General features: G+C 34.4%; 3 protein-coding genes across 9 annotated transcripts; 2 read left to right on the top strand and 1 right to left on the bottom strand.

Moving 5' to 3' along the window:
* Window positions 1-83: 83 nt before the first annotated feature.
* Window positions 84-2,074, top strand: LOC111306836 (Tetratricopeptide repeat (TPR)-like superfamily protein). Its single transcript, XM_022904806.2, has one exon. The coding sequence runs from the start codon at window positions 212-214 to the stop codon at window positions 1,970-1,972; it is 1,761 nt and encodes a 586-aa protein (XP_022760541.2). The 5' UTR covers window positions 84-211; the 3' UTR covers window positions 1,973-2,074.
* A 104-nt stretch (window positions 2,075-2,178) lies between these two features.
* LOC111306833 (cysteine-tryptophan domain-containing zinc finger protein 3-like) lies at window positions 2,179-11,401 on the bottom strand. 5 transcript variants are annotated; one of them, XR_016331917.1, is made up of 13 exons: window positions 11,205-11,401; window positions 10,834-11,101; window positions 9,622-9,694; window positions 9,399-9,526; window positions 8,909-9,277; window positions 7,496-8,829; window positions 6,867-7,261; window positions 4,864-6,773; window positions 4,595-4,752; window positions 4,298-4,458; window positions 3,678-3,838; window positions 2,777-3,605; window positions 2,179-2,658 (listed from the first exon to the last, which is right to left on the bottom strand). XR_016331917.1 is itself a non-coding variant. In XM_022904794.2 (11 exons), the coding sequence occupies exons 1-11, from the start codon at window positions 10,924-10,926 to the stop codon at window positions 3,390-3,392; spliced, it is 4,998 nt and encodes a 1,665-aa protein (XP_022760529.2). In that variant the 5' UTR covers window positions 10,927-11,399; the 3' UTR covers window positions 2,179-3,389. The 5 variants fall into 5 exon arrangements, 2 of the variants coding, with proteins under 2 accessions (XP_022760529.2, XP_089607622.1); XR_016331918.1 differs by having other exon boundaries at window positions 2,777-2,902; window positions 3,238-3,605; window positions 10,834-11,399; XR_016331916.1 differs by having other exon boundaries at window positions 10,834-11,399.
* A 2,946-nt stretch (window positions 11,402-14,347) lies between these two features.
* On the top strand, window positions 14,348-19,778 carry LOC111306838 (sucrose nonfermenting 4-like protein). Of its 3 annotated transcripts, XM_022904808.2 has the most exons (14): window positions 14,348-14,607; window positions 14,718-14,934; window positions 15,047-15,134; window positions 15,395-15,565; window positions 16,047-16,181; window positions 16,297-16,356; window positions 16,702-16,791; window positions 16,982-17,116; window positions 17,539-17,683; window positions 17,783-17,956; window positions 18,165-18,228; window positions 18,336-18,402; window positions 18,919-19,030; window positions 19,249-19,778. In XM_022904808.2, the coding sequence occupies exons 2-14, from the start codon at window positions 14,804-14,806 to the stop codon at window positions 19,338-19,340; spliced, it is 1,464 nt and encodes a 487-aa protein (XP_022760543.2). In that variant the 5' UTR covers window positions 14,348-14,607; window positions 14,718-14,803; the 3' UTR covers window positions 19,341-19,778. The 3 variants fall into 3 exon arrangements, with proteins under 3 accessions (XP_022760543.2, XP_022760545.2, XP_022760544.1); XM_022904810.2 differs by lacking the exon at window positions 15,395-15,565; XM_022904809.2 differs by lacking the exon at window positions 18,919-19,030.
* Window positions 19,779-20,038: the final 260 nt, after the last annotated feature.

The raw sequence follows: 20,038 nt of genomic DNA, 5'->3' as shown, positions 1-20,038 counted from the left end.
TGTGACCAAATTTTCACGTGATTGAAATACCTTAATCTCAGTCTTATTTCAAAATCTTTTTCGATAAGTAATCAAAATAATAATTTTGACGATCATTGAATTATTTATGTCCGATTAATTAATTCGATTTTAACCAAATAATGAACATTTTTGTTCTATTTTTAATTTTATTTCCCAAAAGAAGCCCTTGAACCAAAATTTCAGTTTTGCTATGAACTCCCTGCCGTTTACCTTCCGTACGAAAATCCATTTCATCAAAACCCTTCAAAACTGTAATAACCTCGTTTTTGCAACCTTAACGCACGCTAAGATCCTTAAATCTGGTTTCCTTAATGACACTTTCACCACTAATTACCTCATAAATTGCTACATTAGACTTCAAAAAACAGCCCCAGCTTTCCAACTGTTTGATGAAATGCCTGAACCAAACGTTGTCTCCTACAGCTCTCTCATGTCAGGTTATATCAACGTGGGTAAACCTCAAATTTGTCTTTGGCTCTTTAGAGAAATGCAAAAAGGTACGGTTTTGCCAAATGAATTTACCTTTGCAACTGCTATTAAGGCGTGTTCCATACTAGCTAATCTTAAAGGAGGGAAACAAATTCATGGACATGTGGAGATTTTTGGTTATCAATTTAACCTTGTGGTTTGCTCTTCACTTGTTGATATGTATGGGAAATGTAATGAAGTCGATTTAGCTCGGCGGGTTTTTGATTCAATGGAGGGTAAGAATGTTGTATCTTGGACGTCAATGATCACAGCATATGCACAAAGTGGAAGAGGGCATGAAGCACTTGAAGTTTTTAGAGAATTTAATTGGTTAGTTCGGGAGCATGCAAATCAGTTTATATTGGCTAGTGTTATTAATGCTTGTGCAAGTTTGGGGAAGTTGATTTCAGGGAAGGTTGCACATGGGGCAGTGATTCGATGTGGCCATCATTTGGATGATGTAGTTGCCAGTGCATTGGTGGATATGTATGCCAAATGTGGTTGTATTGTTTACTCTGATAGGGTTTTTCGAAGAGTTTCGAATCCTTGTGTGATCCCATATACTTCCATGATTGTAGCTGCTGGGAAACATGGACTTGGTAAATTGTCTATTGAACTTTTTAAGGAAATGATCGATAGAGGAATAAGGCCTAATAATGTAACCTTTCTTGCGGTTTTGCATGCCTGTAGCCATTCGGGACTTGTAGATGAATCCCTTGAGTACTTGAATTCCATGTCTAGGAAACATGGGATGGAGCCAGATGCAAAGCATTATACGTGTGTTGTTGATATGCTTGGCCGAACTGGTCATCTTGACGAGGCTTATCAGTTAGCAAAATCTATTAAAGTGAATAATGATGAAGGAGCGGTGTTGTGGGGGACACTTCTCTCTGCTAGTAGACTTCATGGAAGGGTAGAGATTGCTGTTGAAGCTAGCAAAAGGGTAATAGAATCCAATCAACAAGTAGCTAGTGCTTATGTTACATTGTCAAACACTTATGTATTGGCTGGTGAGTGGGAGAATGCTCACAGTCTTCGGACCAAAATGAAGCAGAATGGAGTTTGCAAGGAACCAGGCTGCAGTTGGGTTGAGATAAAGGACTCAACTTACGTCTTCTATGCCGGAGACGTCTCATTCGAAAGAGGGAGCGAGGTATTGAGCATGTTGAGGGAGTTGGAAAGGAAAATGAAAGAGAGAGGTTACAAGGGAAGGACAACAGGTTTGGTATTCGTTGATGTGGAAGAGGAAGCCATGGAAGAAATAGTAGGCCTTCACAGTGAGAAACTTGCCTTGGCTTTTGGGTTGATAAGTATACCCAATGGAGTAACCATTAGAATAATGAAAAACTTGAGAATATGCAGAGATTGCCATGAGGCATTCAAGTGGATTAGTGAGATCACAGAGAGAGATATCGTCGTGAGAGATGTTAACAGGTTTCATCATTTTGACAAAGGACTCTGCACTTGCAGAGATTTTTGGTGATGTTAATTGTATCTTTTTGTTTAGCCTTGTGCTAGAAAATTATCACATTCAATTTGATCTTGCTTTAATAAAGAAAATCAGTGAAAATGACATAATCAAAGATGTGGCAAATTTTAGATAATTTGAGATCAATTTAGATATGCCCAGACCAAAAGTAAAGATCATTTATAGACAAAATCCAAACTAGAAGCTATATTGGTTACATATTCAAGAAAATATTCATTTCATTGTATTGAATAATTGGTAAATCAGCAAAGAAGGATATCCTCCCAAATCTGTCAGAAGTTTGAAATTACAAAGCCAATTCCTTTCAACCTAAGATTTGTGCAAATACAAATGATTGCAATCCACTGACTGAACCCAGAAAATTGAAGCTTTCACACAGATTAGACATAATTAGTCAACCAAAAAATATATATACAAGGGAGTGGACAGAAGAAAACTAAGCACTACATGTGAAGGACTCTCATCAACAGATTTGCAGTTCACACCAATGAAGCATGAAGCAGTTAACTAATCTAAAGCAAAGAAAGATACTTCTAAGTTAACAATCCTCCTCTGGGTGTCCCCTCAACTCCAAAAAGAATATGAACTCTTTGATTCTTTCGACTCGAAACGACTGCATGTGATTATTTACACCCACAATGATCAAATTAAGACACCGCATGCCTCTATCCACCATAGTTCTGAGAAAAGTAATGAAAACAAGCCAGAAGCAGAAGAAAGGAAGGAAAGCAAAGTTACTGTCAGATGTTAATTTCACATAATATGCTGAAAAATATGGCATGATATAATATAGCTTACCTGAAAATGCAGATTGCTTCTCTAAGTTTGAAACTTGCACAATTATCTAAAGCACACCAAGCTTGATAATGATAAAAATACACAGGAACCTTCCAAAAGAATCTAATTCCCCATTCCAATAAAATTCTGAAAAAGTTGTAAAGAGAACAGAGAACCATTAATGGATAAATTGATAATTTGTCAACACTATATGAGTATTCAACCTCCTCAAAATGGTTGCCTAATAATTTCTAACCTCTATATATATTCTTAGCCTCAGGCCCCAAAACAATGGAGCAAAAGAAATAGGACTATATGGAACGGACATCTTACATATAACTCCAAACCTCTTGCTGAACAAGCTAGAATTTTGTCCTCTTTGCTAACCCAGAAAACTTAAGGGTGAGCATGCTGTGCTCTTATCGATGTCAACAAGAAGGTGAATATCAAAAATATACATTACAAAATTTGCAAAATCTCACTTTGTACACGTGTACAGAGAGGCAACAGGCTGGTGGTGACCCGCATCTTTGGTTGTTTCCAAATAAAGGTCTAAGTAGGCATCTTTTTCCCCTTTCTTCTCCAATGCACATTGGGGTTATAAACCAAAAAACACAATATATACAATGGTAACTTAATCTCTAGCACTGCCTAAACCAGAACGACTTATGGCCTCCATAGCCTGCTGAACCAAACATATAAGTCCATCCACATCCTGGAAGCTGAAATCAATCACCTTTTTAACAGAAGTAATACACTCTATATTTTGTGTGTCTTCCAGGGAATTAGCAGCTGCAAGAGCAGTTTGGGATTTTCTTGAAGCCTCCATTGCGAAACTTACATCCTGTGTCTGCAGAACAGTAAGATATTAACACTTTAACCTACCAACGTTTTGTTAGCTGGTAAGACTGAATCAACTTACAAAGTCAAGCAGCCGTGCAAAACTTGGGCGGTTTCTAGCAACAATGACATGAGTTCCGGCAACATGTGAAATATTACCATTGGCTAATGGAGCCTTATCCATTGCCAGTTGATTATTTAAGTTATTATCAACATCTGATGCAGAAGATGATGGAGATTCACCTGAAAGAAGCCATTTTAAAAGGTATTGTGAGGTACTTGATCTCAGAGCATTGCAACATGTGACTAGTAATTAACATGGAAGAAACAATTTTAGTAACTAAAATTGCATCTTAACCAAAACAAAAAGTGTCTATTTAATGTGAATATTTAATGTTAGACCCCTTAGCATGATATGCAACTACAATTAGGGCAGTAGCCCAATGAGGATTCAGTAGGAAGGGGAAATCAAATATGAAATATATAGAACTTAATACAGCCACATGCACTGCTGACTGCCTTAAATCAAAATAAACACAACCCCAGCACTACTCCCCCAGAGATAACACCACTTATTGCACATGATTCACATTTTAAAGATAAATATCACCAAATAGAAGATTTGCACCATCTAAAGGGATGTGCAATTAATCACAGAAAGAGAAACAAGCCAGAATATATATCCATCAGATGACTTCTTACCTTTAGGAACCGTCTGTAAAGTTGCTTGCAACTCATTCCGGTCTCGGCTGCTAGTAGAATGTTTGCAGTAAACAACCCTCATGTATGCTACCTCCATGCATTTATAGGCCAAAGCAGCAGCAGCCATTTCTTGGCGTCTTTCATATTCTTGTGCACACATTCTGTGAACTTGAGAATTTCAGTGCAGAGCACGATATAGGTATATATCAACACTCCTAATGTAAATGTAAACAAAAAAACAATCTATTTAAGTTCAAGAAACAACAGTTTCCCATCACTTTTGAAACATTCACTTACTCGCAAAGTTTGGTGACAGTGCCATACACTTGCATTTGGTTCAACTCCCCATGTCTACCACTCTCAATATTGCTGGTCCCTAGAAGCGCAGCAACACCAAGAAACTTAAGGGCAGCTTGGAAGTAAATCTCATTGCTTTCAAAAACAAAACCAGAACTCTGAAAGGGGACAATGAAATGGTAGTAACAGTTAGGATAGCAAGAACCATTTTTTATAACTTTTATGAAAGTGGCATGTCAATGTAAGAACAAAATAATCTGAAAAGGAACCTTAAGACGATCAGCATAATTTGTAAGCTCTTTAGCATCATTCAGGGCATTAGTTGCTGCCTGGCTGGAGGAATTTACTCTCACAGGACTACAAGCATTGAAGTCTCTAACCAAAGGCAAATCAGGCATGTGCTGTCCCAAATTGTGGGCAGATCCATTCTTGCTGCCAGCCTTTCCAGGCTGTTTCAAAGCCTTAGACACGTCGACATTGCAAGAGCCATTAACTGGAATCCCATCAGAGACAACTCCCAGTTGGGCTTCTGGTACTGTATGATGACCTTTTGTTTCTTGCCGACTTTCAACTTCACAATGCAAGGACAATTTTGGCATTCCACTTCTAATCGCTACTTGCATTACTTTAGTTTGACCATTGAAATCCTGGATCATATTTTGCTCAGGGGCAGTGTTCCCCTCTGTGCTGCATGGAGCAGTAGATTTCGCATCAAATTCATCAAGCTTTATATTTGACTGGGTCTCCATTCTGCCATCACTTGACCATTTTCCTGAAGGATCCCTCCTTCCAACATAGTTATTCTCACCCTTGCTAGATTTAGGGAAATTGCACTTAAAATCAGCAATTGTTTCTCGAAGAGATGCATGACCCTTGGGGTCAACATCTGATCGATACCGCATGCTCTTTCTGGAGCATAAATCTTCCCGTTCATCTGTTGGATCATGAACCTTCATCTTATCTGCAGCAGAACTTCTTTCACTTTCTTTCGTCTTTGAAGAAGAAAACTTATCAGATCTTTGAGAAAATAATGCATTGCCATGGCACTCCTTGTTCACTCTATCCTCAATATGGGAATGTTCTACAGTATACTGTGCATTTTCTGCAGAATGAGTATCACCATTGAGCAAATGGCTATTCCCCAATCTAGAAGAAGGTTTAGTTTTAATGCTGATTTTGCAAATAGAATCTCTATCCTGATAATCCAGGGAAGAAGATTTACGCGATCTGGGTTGAAAATCAACTGATACTTTCTCTTTCATTTCTGTAGCAGATTGAGCAAGCTCAAATGTACCTTCACCATCCCAACATCTTCTAAAATTGCTGCTTAGATGAATGCCACTATTTGCAGCATCATCCTTCCCTGAACCATTCCCTGCAGTTGATGCAAGTTTTTCTGGATATGAGGTCCTCAAGGGAGACGAAGAAACTGATTCAGCTGGTGAATCCCTTGCTTCTTCAAAATTTACTCTAGTTTTAAGGGAACCAGAAACCTTTGAAGAGCTAGAAGTTGCTGCCATCAAAATTTGTCTAGTTCCAGAATGCCTTCTCAATGAATCAAGGCCATCCAAAGTTTTTTGAGATGAGGACATTTTCTTGTGTTTACTTAGTTGGTGGTTCCTATCAATACTTCTGACTTCTTCAATGCCACCAATGAAATGATCCATACTTCTCCTGTTTGATGTACCATCATCATCATTTCTATGGGACTGCTTCCCCTCAATCTTTGGAACTCGTGACCTCTTTTCATTCCGAAATCCACTGTCACTACTTTCTTCCTTCATATATAACTCGTGCCCATTTTGATTGCTCTGCCAGTCCTCCAATTTCCTTTTCTTCACAGAAGCCCTTTTATCACATATTCTCATGTCTAATGACCCATCATCTGAAGAGGCCTGAGTTTGATCCACAAGTTTCTTCACAGAAACTATTGATCTTTCTTTCATATCATGTTTTACATCTCCATAATTAGAGCACTCATTATAATTCTGCAAACCGGTTCCATTTGCTTGAGTTGGCAAGCTAGTGCTTGAATTAAGGCCCACCCTTCTGGGGTCCAAGTTAGAACTTTGATGTTTATCAGTAGTGTTTATAACTTCTGTTTTGGTTTTCTTTGAACCTTCATATGCATATAGACCAGACTCCCTCTTGTTTTTCATCTTCCCTTGCTTGGTCTCATCTGCAATCAAACAATCCCAAAAAAATACAATAAATAATCTCAATAAACCGTCGGACTGCAAGTGAAATTTAGGCTCTAAAGTCAACTAAATACCTCCAACTGAATGCTTTTCTTTCTGTTCAATGGTGGATTTCTTGGTGAGATTTGATTCAACAGGGACCTTGTTCACGTCATTTAAGCTCCCACTTTTCAAAGATTCCTGCTGTTGGTTTTTTTTAAAGTTTGACATCAGACTCAGGGCACTGCTACCTGCTTTCTGCACTTCCTTCAGGCCATATTTCTTCTTTCCTTGAATAGATGACGCCTGAGAATTGAAACTAGAGTTGTTCTGATCAAGATGCTGAAGATGAGCTGAAGTAACAAATGACATAGTTCCATTTGCATGATTTTGTGGGTTATTTTGATTCTCAAAAACTGGAACCTGGTACAATGCATTGAGAGCTTTTGTTGTCTCCTCTTCACTAATGTCACACCGATTCATTCGAGGCCTATACAACGTTTTCAACAACAAAAATCAGCAAATGCAAAATATAAATGCATATGTTCACGCACATAGACAATGCATCTATGCATGTAACTATTATTCAAGAGGTTTTTCAACTTATTTGAATGTCAAGGACCATGTGTGCACAAGTCCATAAACAAACAAATAGCATGCACTCAAACAAAGAGACGGGCATATGCAGCAAAAACTTTATTTGATACTCATCTAAGGCACTTACAGCCAGTTAAGCATGCTACACAACCACTTCTCAGGCAGTTGTTCTGGTCTAGTATCAAAAGGCAAAAGTCGCCACTTGTGACAACGATCACACTGAACCCAATCTTCTTGTATGACTATAGCAGCAGTTGCTGCTGGTGCTACTGTCTGAGAGGCAAGTGTCTTACCAGTGAGGTCAGAAACCAAACCTGGAGCATCCACTCCCAACAGCTGGTTCTCAACTTTTCTACCACTAAATATTTCCTTTGACTTATCCAAATAGCCATTCTGCTCCGTCTTGGAATCCATTGGACCAGAATCTTTTGGCCTATTCTGAAAATGCCTCATTGACCGCTCCATTTGATCACTTTTTTGTTCGAAATTTGTTTCCAAAGCATCTCTATGATTATCTTGGACGTTATTAATATCCTTCTGCAACTTCAACTTCTGAATCTTATTTTTACCTGATAAAAAACCCAGACTAGAACTAGTGGTACCTTTAGGTGTTCCACCCACATCAAGTCTCAAACTTTCCTTCATCGAGTCAGCAATTTGTCCAGTATTTTTGCTAGCTTTTGACTTCTTCTTGCCCTCAAACAACATTTTGTCCTTCTTGGAGGGAGTGTTTATTTTATTTTGTAAACGAAATGTAGCTATCTGATCAACCTTTGTTTTTGAATCTTCCTTACATTTTAAAGGGGCAGAATTTTGGTAAAATTTGCTCCCAACATTATCCTCAAGGTCAAGTGAAGCATTCTTATGGGAATTTACTGCACAATGTTCCAAAACCTTTTCAACTGAACTACCATGCTTATCCTGCTTCTTTTTCTTACCACTAGTTCTACTCCTTCCAGAAATTGACTCCAAAGAATCCTCCTTTGCTGAGTCAGAGGAAAACAATCTACCTCTTGATGCATTCTGATTAGCTTCCACAGAAACATCACATGCCCTAGCAGTGGCTTCCATAGAGTCAGCAACATTCACTGAATTAGATAGAGCTCTGTGTTTCAAGTCATTGGGCAACAACTCCTTCCCTCCTGCAATCTCATTTTCATACTTCTTTTCTATGAGCAATGTCTTGCCATTCCCAACATTCATGCGATTTCCATGCTTTGATTCCACAAGCTTTTCGCTTTTCCCCATTAAAAATTTTGTTTTCTTATCATTTACTTGTTTTCCATTACCCAAAATGGACTCATCTATTAACCCAGAAGAATGTTCTTGACAAGCCTTAAGCAACGGGATAGATTTACTACCTCTAGAAGGTCTTTCCTCTTCCTTTCTTAATAAGCATAGCAGACTGTCATGAAGAGGAGATATGAGTACACCACCAGGGACATGATTAGAAGTCATAACCTGTTTAAAGGCATAAAATATCAGTGCATCCTTTTTAGTTCATATGCAGACACTGAAAATAACCAAGAGAAACCTCTACCTGAAGAATTCTAGTAGGTGATTTGCTAGTGGTCTCTTGAGATATCATCAATGTTCCTCCACTTTCCTTAGGACTGTTCCCCAATGACAAAGATGGAGAATAATCAAGCCCGAGACCACTATAGATTGCAGCATTTTTTTTAACTTTGTTATCAGAGCCCATCTTAATTCGAACCTTCAACGTCTTCTGATCACTGGAAATCCCTGCTCTCTTAAAACTCTCATCCTTCGAGGCAGACTTCTCAGCAGCTTGAGCAGAAGACAAATGTGAATCATGTTTAGCTGCAATATTGCCACTTGCGCAGGAAGCATTGCCAAGTCTCCCAGTTGGGGGTGCATTTGGAGGAGCTTTCAAATTCTGAGACGCACCCTGTATGGTAACACAATCCACAGCACTCAAGTGAACTAGAATTTTATAAGCTGTCTATGCAACAGCAATGGACATCTTCCAAAGAAATTACCAAGCTATAGTAAGGATACTGTCCATATACCTCCATAGATAAATTGTTGGGAGACCTTGGTGTGCTGGAGTTTCTCTGTGGTGTCTTTGGACATGATAATCTTGGAGGAGAGCGTTCATAGGTAGGTAGAAATGACCCATACCCACCAAATTTTGCCCCTGGAAAAATAATTTAAGTCCATCATATTCAATGAAAAACATTAAGCTCGCAATATAGTACTTAAAATTTGTTAGAACTGTGAACAAGCACTTACCCAGATTTTCTGCAGAAACCCCACCTTCAAAATCTTTTTGAAAATGGCCCAAAACGTTTTTAATCTTCTCATCCTTTAAGAAATGAAATCCCACATTACTAATGGAGTAAAACGGAGAATTTTAAAAGTTAATGTATATTCAAACTCATATATGGACCAGATTGAACTACATCAATAACAGGCACAACAAGCCAACAGTTATAAACATCTAGAAGTCCATTCTTTTCAGGAGCTCAACAATAACATAAGAATTACTTATAGTTTAATTATATCAAATAAATTAAACGAACAGATAAAGTTAATTACATTTCATTGTGCATTCAAACAAACAGTATCAAGATAAAAAAATCCAAACATTGAGGAAGTTTCAGAGATCATCCAGGCAAGGAATTTTTTATAATGCATCAAATTGTTGCTAAGAGACAAGTACTTTATGAAGTTCAGCCCAATATTTACTTTCTTTTTTTTTTTGGCCACATTATTTACTTTCTTTTCTATGCCTCAGCTTTCTCAAATAACATGTCAATTAATTACCAGTAAGAAAGTTAACTGACTTCAAAGTTTTACCCCATAAATCACAAGGAGGGAATTGACTTGACGATGGTGTATCTTCCTTATCATTAAAATACTATCACATTGCAAAACTAGCAACAAAACTGCAAAAAGACATGAAATTGCCCTTTAAAGCATATTCTTCCAGTTGTTTCATAACATTCCTAGTGATGAAAATTTAACCTAGCTAAACCAAGTATTTGAATATGAAAGCATGTGAAAATAACACTTCCATTTACTAACTATGAAAAGAAGTGAAAATCAACCTCAAAAGTTGACTTGGTCACTCCTTCATTCCTCAACAAATTGTATATTAGTGAATCAATGGTCAAATAAACCACATATAAACTCAAGAAAGCCTCATAGAACTCTAATGCATATAAAGAGCCACAACTCATTCTGATTAGTAATTGTCTTTTATGCCTAATCAAACCCAAAATTAAGCATTATTTCAAATTAACCATTCCTTCCAACAAAGCCTATAGAACTGCATAGCCTATAAAAAACCATAACTGCTTTATCAAACTCATAATTAAGCACCATTCCTATCCAAAATTCAAATGACATTAACTGAAGCATAATCCCAAGCTTCAAACGAGAAAAAAGGGTGTAAAAAACGATTAATTTTTCTTAAAAACAAGAACAAAAATTAAACCTTACAATGTAAGAGAAGGCGGTATCGGGATTAATATTGTCGTCATCATCTTTGTAATAGCAAGTTTCTCCTTCTTCAAGGTCAGAATTTTCATCCATCTCCAATCCCACCACCCCAAAACCCTAACCCTAACCCCTCAGCCCTCCACTTCCCTTCTTTCCCGAAAATCCAACATCACCAAAATTTAAAACACAAAATTTTTTTTAAAAAAATAGAGTACTAAAAAAACCCTCCAAAACATACAAAGAAAATCACCGAAAACCGACTTGGATCCTATCCAATTAAAAAAAAAAAAATAAGTAACCCTTATTAATCAATCAATTTGATAAAATTTGTCAATTAATATTTCAATTGTTTTCTTTTTTCTTTAACTCACGATCAGAGAGATATTGATGATCAGACGATCGAGATTGAAGTGATCGACGAGTGCCGCCGACTCGGGATTGACTCGTTCCGCGTCGCGGTGCCGAGTTCGTTTTCCGGTCTTTTTTTTCCAGAAAACTGTTCACACTTTCTTCTGAAAAAAAAAAGGAAAACAGAGACAGAGCAGTTGTTTTTGTGTGTATTTTTCGGGGTTTCTTTTGTATAGTTTTTAATGTATTAATTTGGATTTTTTTTTTTCCTCTTTTAGATGATAATGACATGATAATATAAAATATAACATGATAATGATATATAAAAATAATATGAATAAAATATATAAAAATAATATTATTTAAAATTTAAATAAAAATTATAAATAAATTTAATAAATTTTAAAATATATATTTTATATTTTTATATTTCATATAGACAAATTTTATAATATTTAATTTTTAATAAATTTTAATATAAATATATAAATTATTAATATTTTACGATATACAAATATATTAATTGTGGTGTCTATTTTATGATATTGAATTTATTAATTTTATTTGAAACAAAAATAGAAAATGATGGCTCGTGGGAGGCAGGAGCTTGGAAAGATCTAGTTACAAATTGTGATTGATGCACAACGGTGCCGTTTTATAGGTCAAAAAAAATTTTACTTTGGCATTCGTTCCATGGATCTTTGTTGTTGGCCTTTGTCATGAAAAATAAATTCCATGATTGTGACTTATTCCAATCTTTTCACGTTACGTGGAGCAAAAGAGAATCCTTTTTTTTCTTCTATATGAAGGCAACTCTCTTTAGGTTTCTTTCATTTCATGGAAGAGAGTCCTCTTTTATTTTATTTTATGAGTTTGATCTATATAAATTTAAAATTTAATTTAAATAAAAAATAAATTTTCGTAATTTTAAATTTTGATTCTATATATTTATAGTTTTTTTTTCTTTTATTTCCTTAATTTATGGATTTTTTTATAAAAAAAATCAAGGTAAAAGGATAAAAAAAAAGCTTTTGAATTAAAATTCAAATATAATCTAAGCCTTTTTTTGTTGCAATTAATTAAATTTTTAAATATTTATTTTCATCAATTAAATATTTATTAAAAAATAATTAATTATTTTTATCTAATCGAGAGTTTAATTAAGTGAAAATAAATATAAAAATTTATCTTATTATATTATATATATATAAGAAATGTACTAAAAAAACTTATAAATTTATAAATTTTATTAATTCATACATAATTATAATAAGAAACATAATATATCAAATACATAATTTTACTTAAAATTATGAATGCCTTTTTTTCAAAAAAAATATAAATAAATCAATTGTTAGATATATATATATTTTTCTTCAAAATAAGTAAAAATAAAATCTATCATTAAAAAAATAAAGTTAAAATTTTGAGATTAGAAGTTATGATGTTTTTTTTAACTTTTATAAAGTGGTTTTAATCTAATTTTTGTATTGAAAAAAATTGTATTTTAATTGAAGAGAAATATTAAAAGCAAAATTAAAAATTAAAATTATATGAAGAGAAGTTGTAATTGATTAAAAAGAAAAAAAAATGTTTGGTACTTGATTGCAGGCTTAAAATTTTATGAAGAAACTATTATTTAAAAAAAAGTCTTACAAATAAGCTAAAAAAATTAGTTTGAATTTTATTAAATTGATATGATGGAAATTTAATTTTTGTAATAAATATATTAATTTTAAAATTTTAATTTATAAATAATGATTAATTGGTATAATAAATAGATAAATAATATAATAATATGATTTTTATCTTTTTTTAAACTACAATGCATAAAAGTAAATTAAAAGGTTAAGTACAAATAAATAAAAGCATGTTGCCTTTAAAGAGTGAATTTAATTTATTTAATATATATATTTGAAAGTTTAAAATTTTGGGAGACTTGTAAATGATATATTAATATTCGTAAATTATTTAGATTTAACTCGAGTAAAATTTGAATTTGATTTGATTATTATCGAGTTGAGCTCGAACTCGAGTCGTTTGATTTATCGATCGAATCAAATTTAAATATTTTTATAACTAATTCAAATACATCGTGAGTCTAACTGAATTTTTATATTTTAATATATTTTAATTAATAAAACATTTGAAATTAAAGCTCAAATTCAAACATAAATAATAAAACTTTTAGCAAATATAAAAATCAAGCTTCTTTTTATAGATCAATTAAGCTTAATCGAATGAGCTCAAATAGTTCGATTTTAATTTCGAATCAAATTCGAGCTAAAAAAATAAACAAATTTGAGTCAAGTTTTAAGTCTTGAATTTTGAATCATACTCGAACTTAATATTGTATTAGCTCAAATTCAATTGATTATATATTTACATGACTCTCATTAGTTTCTAATACGAGTCATATTTGATGATATATATAAAGTTTAATATTTTATATGATACTAACACATAAATCTTTAAATTTAATGACGAATCTAAATAGAGAAACAATATATTTATGAACATTCTTAAAAATTAAAAATTACAAAAAAAGTTTTTTTTAAGATATCTTTTTGATAAAATTGATAAATTCATTCATAATTTTCTATTTATACTAAATATATCACTGCTAAATCTCAAACAAACAAAAGTTAATTATGATGAGAATTAATGCCTAAGATTCAATAATAAAATGAATATGACGAGAGTTTTTCACAAAAACATTAATTATAAAAAAAAAAAAAGACAAGAGGAATATGCTTTTTTTGATAAAAAAAAAAACTTTTTGTTTTTAATAAAGGAATCTTTCTAAACCATAAACACTATGCTATTCATGGTTCATCTCATCATAATAAAATGAAAAAAAGAAAAAAAAAAGTCTGGTGTGGACGTTTGGTTGGTCCCTCATTAGTGATTGGTCCCACCAAACAAACGCACGTGTTTAGCAGAACGCAAAACAAAAGACTCTCAAACAAACGAACGTTGGACATTAACTGAAAGATTTTACAGTTTGAGTGTTTGACAGTTAGAAAACACCGTTAATTCCCTAAAACTCCACAGTAAAAAAAGGGGGTAAATATGAAAATGCCCTTCCAGCTTCGTAGTCTCCCTCTTATTTACCCCAAACAAAGACGATAATTACCCATCAGCCGTTCAGCGTCCCTTTCAAAGCTTTCATCTTTTCTTTTATTAGGGTTTCCAAAATTAAAAAATAAGAAAATATTATATAAAAAAAAAATCAGATTAGATCATATCGCAAGAAACCCCACTCTCGATCTTCACACCCACATTCAATAAATTAAAAAAATTTAACATTTTTTTTTCTTTTGTGTTTTGCAATTCCTTTTTAGGGTTTCGATTTTTATTTATCTCATATTTAACAGAAAAATTTTCCCGCAAAATTCAAAGCTACCCTTTTGCCTCCATTGTTTGGTGAGTTCCAAGTTAGGGTTTTTGTCCGTACAATCAAGCAAAACGCGACTCTTTGACATTATAATCGTTGTTTTACTCGATTTTTTTTTTTTTTTTTTTTTTTTTTGCAGTGATTGAAGAGAGAAGAAAATTTTGTTAAAAGAAGAAGGTGATTTGTTTTTTTAAGAATTAATTCAATTAAAAAGGCGGCTGCCAAATGTCTGCATCGGATATGAATCCGGCCAGGGATGCCGGCGGAGTAAACACCGGCGGCACGGTGTTGTTTCCAATTCAATTTACGTGGCCACATGGTGGGAGAAGTGTCTTCCTATCTGGTTCTTTCAATAGGTGACACTTTAATTAACCTTCTTTTTGTTTAAGACGCCATTGACGTGAAGTATTATGATGTTTAGGCTTACAATTTGTATTTGGATTAATGGTTAATTATTTGAAAACAAAGGTGGACGGAGCTCGTGCTAATGTCACAGGTTGAAGGTAGCCCCAATGTGTTTCAAGTCGTTTGTGCCGTACCACACGGTTGCCATGAGGTTTGTTAGTTTGCTCTATTGGAATTGGAAATTCAATTTTTTTTAGAAATATGGGTAATTTCTAATTTGTTCAATATTCTTATCTAATTGTTGTGCTATTTCTATTAGTTTAATTGAGCATTTTAAGTTCTATCGTTGATAGTCTTTAGGTTAGGATGGTTTTATTTTCAAGCACGAGCATGTCAATCCAGATCTTTTAGCCATGACCTTCTTCTTTGTATTTTTTTTTTTTGCAAATTTGTGTTGGTTCTTACATGTAGTACAAGTTTCTTGTTGATGGTGAATGGCGACATGATGAACGGCAACCTCATAAGAATGGCGAATACGGAATAGTTAACACTTTTGACACCCTACCTGTACCTGCAGAGGTCCCTCAGGTACAACCACACTCAGAGTTACTGAATAACATGGAAGTGGATACCGGTCTCACGGTAAGAGTCGGTTGTATTCCTTAAATTTATACGTAACATTCTCCTGATAATAATTTTCTTTTTAAAGGCCTAGTTTAGCATTGTGATTGAGATTAAAAATTACGATAAAAATCAAACTCATCGTAAATACAAAAGTAGGTTGCAAAAGCAGGTATGAACTTGCTTTTTTGGTTGATAACAATTCATTGCGATCAATAGTTTATCAAAAATTTGACGCTGTTTGGCACTGCATTTGCAGTCAAATTCAGTTCCAATTGCAATGCTAAATGGACTCTAATGAGTGGGTATTATTTTTTTATTAATTTTTCATAAATCTAGTTATGCATGCACACTGTAGTCTGTATCTGATAAATGCTTTTTGAATTTTAGTTGTTAGTGCATGCTCAGCATGTACCTTATCTATTTATTTATTTATTCATTAAAACCTTTTTTTTTTTTACTTTCTTGTATGAGTGGATTTTGGTACCTTTTTTCAATGCAGCATCGAATTTCTGCGGTTACATTGAATCAAGCAATGCCTAGGATTTTAGAAGAGGATGTACAGGCCTCCCGTCATCAAATCTCTGTATTCTTGGCTGCACATACCGCTTATGAATTACTACCTGAGTCAGGCAAGGTTTGGACACTTTCCTATTTGCCCTCCTTCATGATTTACACATTTCTCTGCATGTTTGACTCTGGTCAGTGCATGTTACTTCCACTTTGCTAATTTAGACAGATTTGCCTTACAGGTTGTCGCCTTGGATGTTGATTTGCCTGTAAAACAAGCATTTCATATTCTGGCTGAGCAGGTATCTGTTTAGCTTATTCAGAAGTTAGAATTTAGTTATTATTTTGGGATGTCTGTGGAGTGAATATAGTTTTTTTCATTTAACGGTTCCTGATCTTTTTGTTGGATAAGATACATGTTCTATGTAGCCACATAATCTGCCATCATAAAAACAAAGAAAGAGAGAAAGAGCAAACCCCTGTACTTTTCCTTTGCTAATCATTGCTTCTTAGAGCCTTTTCTAGCTGTAGATGCATCTAGATTTCTCCATGGACATTACTTATGTTCTTGGTAACTTTCATGCATATTCACATGTTGCTGATAAATAGCTTGAATACCTATCTTTTCTGAGTCAAGCTGTTTTCAGGGTATCCCTATGGCTCCTCTTTGGGACTTCTACAAGGGGAAGTTTGTTGGAGTTATTAGTGCTTCGGATTTTATATTGATTCTGAGAGAGGTATGCCCATAATGCAGAATCAAGTCTTTTTGGTTCTAGCAAATCTTCTAAATTCTACCAAGATTTTTCATTTTATTCTAATTCCAAGCAGCTAGAAAGTTTCTAGATATTAAACTAGATAATTGTCTGATAGATGGACCTTTTTTCTGTGTATTTTTTTCTCTTAATGCATACTCTTTTTGTTATGCAGCTTGGAAATCATGGATCAAATTTGACAGAGGAAGAGCTTGAAACACACACTATTTCTGCCTGGAAAGAGGGAAAGGCATACATGAATGGGCAAGTCGATGGGCATGGGAGACCAATTCCAAGACATCTCATCTCTGTTAGTGTTTAATATTGTGGTTTACTGTAGATAATAACTTAAGAAAGATTTTTTTTTTTTTTTATGCTCTTTACAGTCTGCTTTCTGTTTGTAGAAATGAAGGGTGCTGTTTCAAGTAAAATAACCACGCACCTCTTGATGCAACTTTTTTTTTTCAAGTAAAATGGTCATTAGAAAAAAAAAAAAAAAACCTGTCATTTTCTTTCTTTTTTTCTGGTCATTTGTTGCCAATACCTATTTACTACATACTATTCTTCCTTTTGCTTTGTTGTTTTGAGAAGGTTGCATCTTCTGGTTCCTTTCTGTTATATTTTTTAATTCTTGCCTCATCTTTAATTTTCCTTGTGATATGCCATTTGAGAGAGGCAGCATTTTTTTGATAATTGTGCATGTGTTATGGACCCTTCTTGTTGATTATGCAGGCTGGGCCACATGATAATTTGAAGGATGTAGCTTTGAAAATTTTGCAAAATGGAGTTGCTATAATTCCTGTTATCCATTCATCCTCTGAAGATGGTTCATTTCCCCAATTATTACATCTTGCGGCTCTTTCTGGAATACTAAAATGTAAGGCTTTTAATAGTTTTTTCAATTAACAATATTTTTTTTTATTTGTTGGGTAGTACATATCTTCTTTCTCCCTAACCAATGGAGTTTGATTTCTAGGCATGTGCAAGTATTTTAAACATTGTCCTGGCTCCTTGCCCATACTACAATTACCAATTTATGCAATCCATCTTGGTACATGGGTTCCAAGAATTGGAGAATCCAGCAGTCGGCCATTTGCGATGCTGAGACCTACTACATCTCTTATTTCAGCATTAAATCTGCTAGTTCAAGGTATGCTTCCTGTTTTGTCAACACTTTGTGGAAGATATAAGAGAGTATAAATAAGGAAGAGAAAAGACAATTATTTATGGTTTTCTTGAAGTTAGAAGAACAAGGTTGATTTTAATACCTCAAGAGGTTACCCCAAATTGATTAGATATATTCATGTAGTTATGTGTTGGATATTGGTATGATAAGGTTTTGCCCTTTGTCTTCACAGCTCAAGTAAGTTCAATACCTATAGTTGATGATAATGACTCGTTACTGGACATATATTGTCGGAGGTAAAGTGTCATTCTTGATTGATTATCTTTCTAGCATGCAAAACTTACTGTCAGCTTGGATTGTTGGTGATAGGTGTTCATTACTTTGTTGTCTTTTTTTTTTTCAGTGATATAACAGCTTTGGCAAAAGGCAGAGCTTATACACATAATCTAAATGAAATGACTGTTTATCAGGTAACTATTGTGACTTTTGTTTTTCCTTTTCTCTAGTTTATGCATTTGACTACCCAAACATGGTTGGATGCGTTGAGGAAGTTTTGGAGCTGATAATTCTTGGAGAAGTGGATATTTTCAAAATTCATTTCCCTAATTTTTGTTGGTAGTCTCAAACAAGGTTCTGCAGTGTAATTGCTCATAATGGCTAGTACTCTCTGCAAGCCAACATCATCTTGTGATGTTGGCTTTCATACCTATTCAATGATATTGAAGTCCTAAGGTTGCATGATTGGTAAAATCTCATTGAAGAATCTCTGGTTCAAACTGTGAACATAATTCCTGGCTGAACTGACTTGAAAGTGTTTCTCTGATTAAATGAATCCATTCCACCTTATGAAAATGAAAACTAAGAACCTTGTCCATGTTCCAACTAATGTACAGTGCATCTCGGCTGATCCTATTGGTTGAAAACCAATATCTTCTTATATTGCAGAAAACTTGTTTCCTAATCTTTTTTCTCTATTTACCCATTAGGCTTTGCAATTGGGACAAGATTCTAGCAGTCCTTATGAAAGAAGTCAAAGATGTCAGATGTGTTTGCGCACCGATACATTGCTTAAAGTGATGGAACAATTGGCTAACCCTGGTGACTTTCTCTTTTCTATTTCAAAACCCAGTAGATTTGTGTTTTTCCTTCTTAAAGGATAATGATTTTAGGCATGTGTCTTTGGTGGTCTTCTAATCAGTAATGTAGCATGGGAATCTATCGAGTGGCATTGCCACTGCAATTTTCCCTATAAATTATGTACTATAATTTTGAAAAAATATCACTGTATGACATTACTTTCCCTGACATGATTTCAGGTGTTAGACGCCTTGTTATTGTGGAGGCTGGCAGTAACCGTGTGGAAGGCATTATCTCACTTACTGACGTTTTCAGGTTCTTGCTTGGTTAGTTTGAAGTAATTGCAGATAACCTATCTAGCAGTGGTTTTTGCAATGGCTTTCAAACTCCCATGTCTTGTGGGCACCATTCGCTGCCCCATTGTTCCAAAGGGACTCCAGTACTTAACACCGGTAATCGAATCTCATTCAACCATTGGATTGGCCTCTTGCTTTGTAGCCTGCCTTTTTAGAATTTTAGGCCAAAGAATGGGGCATGTAACGTAAGAGGATTTCATTCCCTGCCAAATTTGTTTATCTCCCCCTTGCACTTGTTATTCTCAGTATTAAAACCAATTGTGTTACCAATGTAGATGCCATTATCTATGGGGAGAATGTGACCTGTAATAGTTTATTGTTGTCTTCAAAGTTACAAGTAAAGAGATTGGGAGGAGAAACACTGACTGATTATTCTGTACCTTGCTTACTTCATTGATCTGTTTTTGTCATCAGTTTCTGCTTGTCTGATTGTTGACATGCTCTACTGGGATAATGCTCATGGCCTCTGTTTAGGCCAAAGCCAAGACAGTTAAATCGGATCTTTTGACAAGATTGCTTGAAAACCTGAATAACAACTGGAAAGTTCAGGCCGAAATTTGTAATATTGGGTTCTTTTTCTATATCCAAACTCCAGGACCAGTGCATAAAATAGACAAAAGTAAATTAAGAATTATGTTAACATGATCAGTTGTGTTTGTATATATTTATTTAT

The sequence above is a fragment of the Durio zibethinus genome, chromosome 22 (assembly GCF_047325235.1).
Source record: "Durio zibethinus cultivar Kanyao isolate XHJ-2024 chromosome 22, ASM4732523v1, whole genome shotgun sequence".
Classification (NCBI taxonomy): domain Eukaryota; kingdom Viridiplantae; phylum Streptophyta; class Magnoliopsida; order Malvales; family Malvaceae; genus Durio; species Durio zibethinus.
This window is presented reverse-complemented; position numbering and strand designations above follow the sequence as displayed.